This window comes from Schistocerca americana, chromosome 7 (genome assembly GCF_021461395.2).
Source record: "Schistocerca americana isolate TAMUIC-IGC-003095 chromosome 7, iqSchAmer2.1, whole genome shotgun sequence".
NCBI lineage: Eukaryota > Metazoa > Arthropoda > Insecta > Orthoptera > Acrididae > Schistocerca > Schistocerca americana.
In genome coordinates, this window is record NC_060125.1 from 519143804 (window position 1) to 519156559 (window position 12756).

At 45.4% G+C, this 12756-nt stretch overlaps 1 protein-coding gene across 1 annotated transcript in view; it reads left to right on the forward strand.

The window, feature by feature from the left end:
- Nucleotides 1-12756, forward strand: part of LOC124623056 (alpha-glucosidase-like) — a 237237-nt gene that overhangs the window by 41855 nt on the left and 182626 nt on the right. Inside the window, exon 2 of the mRNA XM_047148849.1 lies at nt 4784-4902. Coding sequence (XP_047004805.1) covers nt 4794-4902 — 109 coding nt within the window. The 5' untranslated portion in view covers nt 4784-4793. The remainder of the gene's footprint in view (nt 1-4783; nt 4903-12756) is intronic.

Here is a 12756-nt window from a genome sequence, read left to right on the forward strand (position 1 = left end):
AAGGGGAGCACAAGAGAGGGAGGGGGAGTAGGAGGGGAAAGCTGCTCAGGAGAAGGGGGGAGGAGAGGGAGCCCTGAGGAGGTGGCAGGAGGAAGATGGCGTTAGAGTTGGTAGGAAGGGTAGATGTCAGGGCGAAGCTCATCATCCGGGAGGGGTAGATGGTGGAAGTTGCATTGGGAAAGGAGGCGGAGGGTGTGGAGTTGGAAAGAGGGTGGGAAACAACGGTAAAGGCGTGGCAATGGGTTGGGGACAGAGAGAAAGGGAGACACTATGGGGTGAAGGGGATCAAGGCGGCGGACAATGTATAGTGTGCCGATATATTCAAGGAAAAGTAGAATGTGGGGGAAGGGGATGAGGTGGTAGAGGATGGGGGACGGAAGGCGGATGCGGAAGGCAAGGCGGAGTGCATGGTGTCCCTAATCTGACTTTGTTCACGCCCTTTATACACCCTAGTAGGCCTGGTGACAACAGTAAACACGAACATCACCAATGCACTCTGATGGCCATTGGTGTATATTTACATGAAGTTACATCGACATCCGCCTTTGCTTTTGGGTGCTTCACGGTCTTTTTGTTAGACGGTGTACGTAAATGATCCGACAGATATGGTATGCAGCAATCTGTGACTATTTACCGAAGATACTGTAGCAAATAGAAGAGCGTCGTCTTTAAGATGTTGTAGGAGGATACAGGTGACTTGTAACGAATTTCTATTTGGCGTGGTGCCCTAAATCTGGAAAGATATAAATTAATGAAGATGAGTAGGAAAACTAATCCTATAATGTTCGAGTAAGTATTAGTGGTGTGCTGCCCGACATTATCAGGTCGATTAAATATCTAGAGGTAACGTTGCAAAGAGACCTGAAATGAAACGAACACGTAATATTGGTTGTAGGGAATCTGGATTACCAACTTCGTTTTATTGCAAGAGTCTTATTAAAGTACATCTCACCTATAAAGCAGACCGCATACACTAACTTGTGTGACCCATTCTCGAGTACTGCTCGAGTCTTTATCTCCGATAGGTCGGAATAAAGAAAGTTGTGGAAGCAATTCACAGGCGTGCTGCTACACTGTTACCGGGAAATTCGTCATCACGCGAGCATTGCGAAAGTACTATGTGAAGTCAAATGGGAATCGCTGGAGGGAAGACGATTTACTTTCGTGAAGCAATATTAAGAAGATTTAGGGAACCGGAATTTGCGACAGACTGTAGTACGATGCTACTGCCATCAACATACACCTCGCGTGAGGACCGCGAATACAAAATACTACACGATGCAACGCAAGTAAAGGATCACGTTTTCGAAATACCGTAATTGTCTCCCATTGGGACGCATAAATTCGAAATTTGGGTCAAAACTGCTTATGACTTTTCTCTGTAATGGTGCAAATGCGTGGCACTCTGCGACGTCAGCCTCGCTCTCGGCGACGCTTCAAACCCAAATTGTTGACAAATGTGAAAAAAGACCATAGTTCATGTTGAAATTACAATGAAATCCATACCATTAGTTGCTTACAGACATTGATAAATATCAACGCGGACTGTTGAAAATGTGTGCCCCGACCGGGACTCGAACCTGGGATCTCCTGCTTACGTAGCAGACGCTCTATCCGACCTTTTTTCTTTAAATCTCATTTTATTCGGTATGGCTCGTTGCGTTTGTTCGCGGCGGATATCACATGACATACATTCAAATTCATCGTTGATCCGTTCCCTCACTTTTTTATTACAGAGGGCAGCTAAGCCTCTGAACGAACACGCTGAACTACCGTGCCGGCTCTATCCGAGTGAGCCATTGAGGACACAGAGGATAGTGCGACTGCAGGGACGTATCTCTGGCACGCTCCCCGTGAGACCCACACTTTCAACTTACTGTCCACACACTACATTTGTAGTGCCCCTGCCCACCATACTCATTACTTGCAGCAGCCAGTCTACCAATTGCCGTAAGAGTTTGGGCAATGTGAGTGTGTCCGCACTGAAGAAGATCATTGGCCGGTAAGCTTTATCTATATGAAAATGGTATCTGTTCTTTCGGACATGTCATATATTCATACAGTTCATGTTAGCTGTAAGGCGGGTTAATGGTGCCACGTTGGCATCAAATTTCACTACAACTCTGACCGATGCCACCAAGGACGTGTCAAACGATGACAAGGTCGTCACTGTCGCTGTTACCCACATTTCATCCCTTCTTTTGACGTCTTTGCGATGGAGGTCAGAACCGCGACACGCAGCGTTGAAACAATGCAGGTTTTTTATGGGTCGCCTACGAAAACATTTCAGACTCACCACCGCACAGAATCGACACGAAAAGACCTCAGGAATGGCATAAAGGGTGTCAATGAAACCACCATTTCCTTTGGCACGTTGATTCCCACATATTTCGCGGTAGAAAACGACAGCTCGCAGTACGATGAGCAACAGGAGGAAGTTCTTCGACAACCTTTGACACAGCTGACAGCCTCGGACGTTTCAGACCTTCTCTAAGGATATTGTGAGGCTGCATCCCCATGAACGTGATGGCACCCCTTTGGAATGTAGTGCGATCGCAGTTTTTGCTCTCGTGTACAGGTTGAAACCATAATGGGCCATTCAAAACGGTTCGACATAATTTCAAAGTGATCCGAAACATTAAAATGTTTACGTTTTCCAACCCTTACCCGACGGGAGGCCCTAGCCACACAACATTTCATTTCATTGTTTTCCACCCTCCTGCGACGTGATCACACGGGAGTGCAACATTAACACGTGTGTGTGTGTGTGTGGAACGGCAAAGGAGAGCTCCGAGACCCCCAAGTTTGGCATCACTGTCGGTGCCACCCCAGGAACTTTGTTGAGCACGTTAAAAATGTGCCTACCAGGAACTTCGACACCATTACAGTTTGGCGCTTGCTCTAGCGCCTGAAGGTAGGCAAATCACGCCAATGGCGTGTCGAATGTTTTGCCTACTCCCAGGCGATAGAGCAGCCGCCACGCTGATGTCGAAGTACCTGGCAGGTAAACGTTTGGAATGGCATACAATATGTAGTATTTAAATAGATGCAGTTCATAAATATGTTTGTAATTTACAAATGGGAAATTTGTTATCAAACTTCCCGAAAAGTATTTGACCGATTTACTTCATAGTTTTACATGATTCTCTAATAAACATTCAGACAAACAAAGGCCGTATATTTTTCAAACAATAATGTACAGGTTTCCTTTTAATACCAACTGTGAGAAAGAAAATGAAGAAGATGGTGTGATGTGCTCTGCTGTGATAATGTGCGGTCTCGTTTCCTTTCCTGCACTCTGGTTTAAATACGGTAGCACAGCATTTAAACCATTAGACAAATTGTTCCTCCCACATATATTATTTCTCATTTTATATATTTTTAAGCGAAAATTGAACACACAACACTGTACTGTTTTCTTTTCTTCCTCGCAGCTGGTCATCAGACAAAAAAACCCGCAAGGATAGCCGAGAGCGGTAACGCGCTGCTTCCTGGACTCGGGTAGGTGGGCCGGCCCCCGATAGAATCCGCCTGGCAGATTAAGGACGACGGCCGGCGTTTTGGCCAGCCTGGATGTGGTTTTTAGGCGGTTTTCCACATCCTCCTAGGTGAATACCGGGCTGGTCCCCACGTCCCGCCTCAATTACACGACTCGCAGACATTTGAAACACATTCACACTATTTCAAGATTTACACTTGTCGCAGACAGCTGGGGTACGCTATTGTCATCCCGGGGGGTATGGGGTGGCGGCAGGAAGGGCATCCAGGCACCCCTTACAATTCACCATGCCAAATCCGTACTTAACCCTGCCGACCCTGCGCACAATGCGGGATAAAGGCGGTAGCGAAAGAAAGGTGGTTATCACAAAAGGCAAGAAAAGTTACATTTATGGATTATCGGCTTGTGATTATAATAAAACCACGGAATCTGAATTTGCATGAACAGTAAAGAAGGCTCAAGGTCAGAGAGGTGGGGGGGGGGGGGGGGGGAGAGCAGAACGACAGAGAAAGGGGAAGGACATGGACATAGTAGGGGAGGGAGAAGAGGTGGGCAGAGAGAGGGGGAAGGAAGAGACGCCGAGGGAAGGGGAGGGAGGTGATGAATAGAGAGAGGGGGGAGGAGGAGGAGATGGACAAAGAGAGGAGAGCAGCACATGGACAGAGAAAAGGGGCGGAAGGAGATTAGGACGTAAATCCAATTTCCATACATAATTAGCAATTGCGAATCATTATCGCGTTCGGTAATGTACTATAAAACAGAACTCAGTATTATAGAGCTGGTGAACATTTCCTTTGGACGAAAGCCCATTGTAATCGAGTAGATATTAAGCTAGGATAACAGATAAACAGCAGCTATAGCGTAGGAGGTAGTACCTTTTTTTCCGAAATACCTGTCTTCTCTCTAATATACTCGATTAAATTTAACAGGGGCAAGCATGAAAAACGTTAACGAGTATCGTGGTAGTTTATTGTCAATTCCGTATACAGATGAAGTTTGTATTATTTACTTGCCTTTTATTACTGAATACCGCGGCTCGTCCTACATCCCTGCGAGCTCCCTTTTTTTAATGGGAGCCATGGAGTATGACGGATGGGTGATTGATTGAAGAGAGTACACGGCACAGATGTAGTACTGAACAGGAACTCTCCCTTGCCATAGTAGCAACATTTGTCTGTTGGCACTCACAGGTACCGGAATCAGTAGGTTACAGTCTTTATCGTTGTGCATGCCAGAAAGGACAAGTGACAGCCGACATATAAACAAATCCTCTTTCGTTGACAGGTTGGCAGCCATGTCGCCGCCCTCTCTGTCCCTGGGGTCTAAGCGATCTGCTGCGATTGATGGCTCCGCTCCGCAAAACGAGAACAACAGCGAACCACCGCGGCTGCGTAGTAGGAGAGGTGTGTATTGCATCTTATAATACAATAGTTTTATACAGCTGTCAGCCAAAACACTACGACCACTGCCCAATGCAAGACTGAATGCCACGTGACGCTGGTGCGGGCACGTGACGAGATAAAGAACCTACACTACTGGCCATTAAAATTGTTACACCACGAAAATGACGTGCTACAGACGCGAAACTTAACCGACAGGAAGAAGATGCTGTGATATGCAGATCATTAGCTTTTCAGAGCATTCACACAAGGTTGGCGCCGGTGGCGACACCTACAACGTGCTGACATGAGGAAAGTTTCCAACCGATTTCTCATACACAAACAGCAGCTGACCGGAGTTGCCTGGTGAAACGTTGTTGTGATGCCTCGTGTAAGGAGGAGAAATGCGTACCATCACGTTTCCGACTCTGATAAAGGTCGGATTGTAGCCTATCGCGATTGCGGTTTATCGTATCGCGACATTGCTGCTCGCGTTGGTCGAGATCCAATGACTGTTAGCAGAATATGGAATCGATGGGTTCAGGAGGGTAATACGGAACGCCGTGCTGGATCCCAACGGCCTCGTATCACAAGCAGTCGACATGAAAGGCATCTTATCCACATGGCTGTAACGGATCGTGCAGCCACGTCTCGATCCCCGAGTCAACAGATGGGGACGTTTGCAAGACAGCAACCATCTGCACGAACAGTTCGACGACGTTTGCAGCAGCGTGGACTATCAGCTCGAAGACGATGGCTGCGGTTACCCTTGACGCTGCATCACAGGCAGGAGCTCCTGCGATGGTGTACTCAACGACGAACATGGGTGCACGAATGGCGAAACGTCATTTTTTCGGATGAATCCAGGTTCTGTTTCCAGCATCATGATGGTCGCATCCGTGTTTGGCGACATAGCGGTGAACATACATTGGAAGCGTGTAATCGTCATCGCCATACTGGCGTATCACCCGGCGTGTGGCATGGGATGTCATTGGTTACACGTCTCGGTCGCCTCTTGTTCCCACTGACGGCACTTTGAACAGTGGACGTTACATTTCAGATGTGTTACGACCCGTGGCTCTACCCTTCAATAGATCCCTGCGAAACCCTACATTTCAGCGGGATAATGCACGACCGTATGTTGCACTTCCTGTACGGGCCTTTCTGTTCGACTGCCGCCCTGGCCAGCACATTCTCCAGCTCGGTACGGGCTTTTGTTTAAGTTTCGAGAACATACCTTCACCGAAGAGTCAAGCAGTATATTGCTCCCTCCTACGTATATCTCGCGAAGAGACCATGAGGATAAAATCAGAGAGATTAGAGCCCACATAGGAGCATACCGACAATCCTGCTTTCCACGAACAATACGAGACTGGAATAGAAGGGAGAACCGATAGAGGAACTCAGGGTACCCTCCGCCACACACCGTCAGGTGGCTTGCGGAGTATGGATGTAGATGTAGATGTAGATCTCTCACCAACTGAAAACGTCTCGTCAATGGTGGCCGAGCATCTGGCTCGTCACAATACGTCAGTCACTACTCTTGATGAACTGTGGTATCGTGTTGAAGCTGCATGGGCAGCTGTACCTGTACACGCCATCCAAGCCCTGTTTGACTCAATGCCCAGGCGTATCAAGGCCTTTATTACGGCCAGAGGTGGTTGTTCTGGGTACTAATTTCTCAGGATCTATGCAACCAAATTGAGTAAAAAGGTAATCACATGTCAGTTCTAGTATAATATATTTGTCGAATGAATACCAGTTTATCATCTGCATTTCTTTTTGGTGTAGCAATTTTAATGGCCAGTAGTGTAAAACAGAAATCAGCTCTTACCACCTAACACGGAGAATGGCAAACAGAAAATTGAATGCAGCCTTCCACACCAAAAAATTACTACAGTGTCGACACCCCACATATTTGGGTGTGACTCCCGAGAGGTCCCTAACACGTAGGAAGCACATAGAACCAATAGGATAGAAATTAAAATCGAGAAGTCGCATATAAAGGAAACTGCTGATGCAAGACAAATATTGCCCCTTCATAACTCCCCTGACAGGCAGTAACTCATGAATGGGTGAAACTCGAAAAAGCCACAGACTTCCTTATTCATGAAACATTGAACAACTTACCACGCACTAGCTTAAAATGTAGTGAATCAATGTGCGTGAAAATTGGTCAGCTCACCCCAGAAAGCTTTAATCTAAGAGATCAATGGAGCAAACAGAGGACTTCCTTTCGTGGTCATAAGAAGTTGGGCAACGTAGATCCGAGCATCCAACTCCCGGGCGCGAATCAACCAAGAAAAACATGGAGCTCCCTCTACCGTATCAGAACTGTCGACGCCTTGACCAAAGTAACGCTACCATGAGGGGAATTACCGATGATGACCAATGCGACTGCAGAAAATCAAAACAAACACCGAAGCACATTTCGCACGACTGTCCAAAAAGAATATTCATGGGTACCTGGAAAGACTTTGCAGATGCAACACCTGGAGCAATTAACTTGTTGGTATCTTTCGATACCCAACTGTAATGAATCTCTCAACTTCTTCCGGTTCTCCAGCTTTCTTTATTCATTTTATCTTATCTTATTTCAACTTAATTGTATACCGAATTCTGTAAGCCATACGCTAAATAAATAAATAAAAATAAATTCACTAAGCAAACACTATTTTTAGCCTTGTTTCACGTTTCGTTATTAATGTTATTGCACAACCTAGGTTTCGGGTTATAAGCCCATTTTCAATTACATTACTACTTCCCAAAGAAGATAATACATAGATAAACATGATGACAAGGCAAAGATAATCCCAACTTCTTAGGTATCGATCCATAACTTAATGTACTTCTACTGGCAGTGCTTTCCTTACTAGAGATACCTACGAGCAGGCAAGCTATACGTCCTAAAGCTTATGGGTTAAATTTCAAACGGCCACTTCGAGTATCATCAGTGAGGGCATGTGAGACTGTTGATTATTTTGCAGAAGTCTGATGGAGACCTTCGTTTCTGTGGGCCCCCTGTTGCTGTTTGAGACTATTCCAGCACTAGTCCTGATCCTCTCCGCATCTGCTATCGTCCATAAAGCCTGTTTTACACGACGGCTTTCTTAGTCATCATCGATCGATACGCATCACATGCAAAGCAAGCCAACAAAGCTCCGCACTGTGGCACTATTGGGCCAGTCGGAACCGTCCTTTGCCAGTGGCGTCTTTTGGATGCGGTACGGAGGTGCACGGAGTCAGTACACCAGCCTTGAGATCATTGTCAGCTTTCTAGGCGTTGGAACCTCTACTTTTGTATCAAGTAGCTCCTCAATTGGCCTCACAGAGCTAAGTGCACTCCCTTCCAGTCCTTCCACAAAGGAAAACTTCCTTGCGGTACTGGGAATCGAACCCTCCGAACAGAAGCCGTACACGCTGATTACTGAGCCGCGAAAGCAGATTGAACTTCAAATGCCAGTTAGTAAACAGACACAACCATGGCGCGATATGGTCGGTGGTGTCAACAATCTTCTGCTTCTGCCAAATGTAGATTTATAAAACCCTGTGTATCTTGAAGACTGCGCGTGCACAGAAACAGCAGCGTGCTGGCGTTAGTTGCGGACGGGGGCGCCGTCTTTTAACGTCGGAAGTAATCCTCGCAGTACAGACTCATATTATAGTAGTGGGTTCTGTGGTTTTATGTCTTCTTAATTTTTATTTTATTGTTAGCTTTGTTTTCGTGAGACGTTGCTATGGTTGCGTGGCAACTTGACATTTCTCCCACAAAATGGAGAAAATATCGGAAAACAAAAAAATGATTTAGGTTTTACAATACCTGGACAATTATGCTGTGTGTAACTAAGAAGGTAAATAGTTAAAACGTTTTTCAATGGATATTGTTTCAATAAGGAATAAATCAGCTCTATTGAAGTGGGGAATAGTTTTCTGACATTATTTTTCACTTGTAAAAGTAACAAGACACGCAGGATAAAGTAAACATTGTTTGGTGTGTTTGTATGTATATCTTTCATAAAGCAAATACATGTTGTCCTTCTGAAAGTATTTGACGACACTTTTACTATTCTTGAAGTTATCAACCATGTGAAATATTCACTATACGACCTTTGTCAACAGTATGCTCTATAGACTTTGCTTGGTTATTAATACTCTGCTATCAGTATTAGTTCCTCAATGCTGTCAGTATACTTTGGCATTTTGTAAGATGAGTGACCTGCCAGGATATTTATTTTTTGCAAATTTAAGGATCTGCTGCTTGATATTTTAAAACAGGTCGTACATATTACAGTTTTTGTTTGTCATCTGTTATGTAATTTTTTGTTTTGTTTTTATCTATAACATCTGACAAAGAATAATACTTTTTTAAAATAGCAAAAATTTGAGGTTGAAGTATGGCTCAAATGGCTCTGAGCACTATGGGACTCAACTGCTGTGGTTATCAGTCCCCTAGAAATTAGAACTACTTAAACCTAACTAACCTAAGGACATCACACACATCCATGCCCGAGGCAGGATTCGAACCTGCGACCGTAGCAGTCGCACGGTTCCGGACTGCGCGCCTAGAACCGCGAGACCACCGCGGCCGGCAGGTTGAAGTATAAATAAACTTTTGTTGTTTTAGGAAGAATGTAAAAAGATGATAGCGCAGAGGCGAGATTTGTTAATGTCATCACCGATTGTGACTGGCAGGGTCTACCTCAGAAAGGTTTCTTTGGGCTGTTGACCGCCAGTCTCAACAAAATAATTTATAGTTAGTAGTAGAGAAGTGATACTGCTAACCCTACGCACTGACATTAGGTATTCATCTATTCACAACACTGGGTGCTTTCTTGGCTGGAATGCCAGCACTTTACACTACATTTACTCTATCGTTAGCTATTGTTTGACTGATTCGTATAATTTTTCAGTGCATATTGGCATGTTATTTCTGATTCGTAATTCTAGATGACTTACTTACTATTACATCTCTCATATTTCTCCTCCTCCAGTTCCTCTTCAATGTAACTGTTTTCGCTGTCACTGTGGGTGTTACTATCCACTCTCTGGAGATAATTATTACGTTGCATATAGGCATGTGTTGCCATGACATGTTCAACGTACTCTTCATGTATTGTTTTTGAATTACTGTTTTTAATTCATTTAGTTGTGCCCATTACTCTTCGACTTTTATTGCTGTGTATTCATGTATGCCTGTTTCTGTGTAGTCTAAATGTAGTATATGTCTGTTTTTCGCGTATTGCCCGCAGAATAAGACAGTTGTCCTGGGGAGCCTTCTTCCCTGCATGTGCATGTACATCGGTTTAAATGTATGGGATAAGGTCTATGTCCAGTTACGAAATGCACCATACCGCAAATGGGATCGATAAGCTTCATTCTCAACCGCTTCCTTACGCCAGGGAGGAAATCATGCAGTCTACCTCCCTTATCACTTACATCCCACTCAACTTGCTCCGCCGGGATAGCCGCGTGTGTTAGCACGCTGCTGCCGGTAATCAGGGATTTCAGGCGATCCCAGATCGAATCTGTCCGGTGAATTAACGACGAGGGCCAGCGAGCTGGCCAGCCTGAATGTGGTTTTTAGCGGTTTCCCACATCTGACTAGGTGAATGCCGGACTGGTATGCATGCCCACCTTAGTTACACGACTCGCATATATTTCTGAAAAACCTTGACACACCTTGACGTGGGGTAACGCTAGCTGGAGGCAAGTGGGGCGCACAAATTCTGTCCCGGGGGGTGGGGGGCGTGGTGACAGGAAAGGCATCTGGCCATCCTCTGCTACTAACATTGGTACGAGTTTAATCTGCTGACTGTGTGGTTGGTTGGTTGGTTGATTCCGAGGTCATCATGCCATCGGATGAGGGAAGGATGTGGAAGGAAACTGGCTATGCCTTTTGAAAGGAACCATCCCAGAATTTGCCTGAAGCGATTTAGGGATATCACAGAAAACCTAAATCAGGATAGCCGGATGCAGGTTTGAACTGTTGTCCTCCCGAATACGAGTCCAGTATGCTAACGACTTGGCCACCTCACTCGGCGTGACTGTGAACACATGTGACATAGCCAGGAAAAAGAAGAAGAAAGAAGATTTTGTTAGGCAGACAGTCCCTCAGAACCCCACTTCCTACCTTCAGTGCTGGGCTAGGCAATGTGATGTCATGTTGACATTTTATCTACTGTAAACACATTACCATTAGACGATGATGTAGTTCCCTTCCGTTCCACTCCATGACGTACAGTGTTAATGGTTCAAATGACTCTGAGCACTATGGGACTTAACTACTGTGGTCATCAGTCCCCTAGAACTTAGAACTACTTAAACCTAACTAACCTAAGGACATCACACACATCCATGCCCGAGCCAGGACTCGAACCTGCGACCGTAGCAGTCGCGCGGTTCCGGACTGCGCGCCTAGAACCGCTAGACCACCGCGGCCGGCATACAGTGTTAATCATCCTGCACTAAAAATGTAGGTGCAAATCTGCACAGCGGACACATCTCTGGAGATACGTGAGTTTGGCACCATCATGTAAAAACATGAACGACCACTTATGATAAGCAGTGGCCCCAACGCCAGCTATACATCTCTGAACACAGAACTGCCGCATGCATGCAGATTCCTGTTGTCTGCAGTGTCTGTAATCAGGCCGTCAGTTTCTGTCGGCTGTATTTGATGAAATGTTGTCTACTTATTTTTGGTTATAAAAGTTAAGTCATTGGCTGCAATAGTGTCAGAAACAGAGAGCTATTGTATCAGTACAAGACTGCAGTGCTGCATTAGAAGGTGCCCACATAATCGGAATACTCTCTTCTACTACGTAAGACACAAATTTTATAATCTATCTTGTGAACTCCTTACTTTAAATAGTACGGAAACTTTAGGGCTCCAAAAATACTTCGTGAGCATTGTATCTTTACTGTAAGCATTGACAAGCATTCTAGACATGTTTATCTGCTCACTGTGTGCTAGGCACTGAAAGATGCGACGTGACGCAGTCGATGAGCATACTGGGGACATTGTGCAACGCATCTGTACAAAGCTTCACCAGACTTTCAGTATGCTTTTAATTTCGCGACCGATCGGATCTCATAAAGCAAAGTAGCCCTCATATCTACAGCCAGGCAACTTGTGTGGTGTTGCGATAATTTAGTTTATGGGCCACTACATAGAGTTCTAATCAAAAGTCAGAGAACAGTGTTTGGTGATGAATGTCATAATTTTCATTCAACTTAGACGATAAAAGTGGCACTTGCCAGGAAAGTTCTCAGAAGGCACGAGTGTTATCTGTTCCATATTTAATTGGCGTTTAGGGTGACATCTCGTGGCAGTGATGGGTGCTGCGAGATACCGTGCTGCGTGTTCCACCCGACTGTATGGCCACTTCCGTGCGAGCCGTCGCCTCTCGACGGCCATCTCTTTTCAGCATCAGTCTGCACTAGCTACTGTTCCTCTGTAACATTTTTCCACATTTGCTTTCGCATCCCTTAAACATTAACTCTACACCAAAACAACTATCTTTATCTTCAATGTCCGATAAGTTCTGCATTGCAGATCGTTTAGGAGGTCGATGTAGCTTGCGCCAGCCTGGTGCTGCCTTATGCCTCTCTCCTGTGCCCAAAACATTTGCAGTGAATCAGTGTATCTGCTAGTGAAAATATGTCAAAATTCCTACAAAAGTTCCTGACATTAGCCAGAACACACAGGCAGAAACAATGGGAAGGGGAGCTTTAAATATAATATGTAGAAGATATACATGGTGTGGTAATACCCACCAGGGTAGCCGAGAGCACTAATGTGCTGCTTCCTGGACTCAGGTAGGCGCACTGGTCCCGGTTCGAATCTGCCCGGCGGATTAATGACGAGGGCCGGTATGC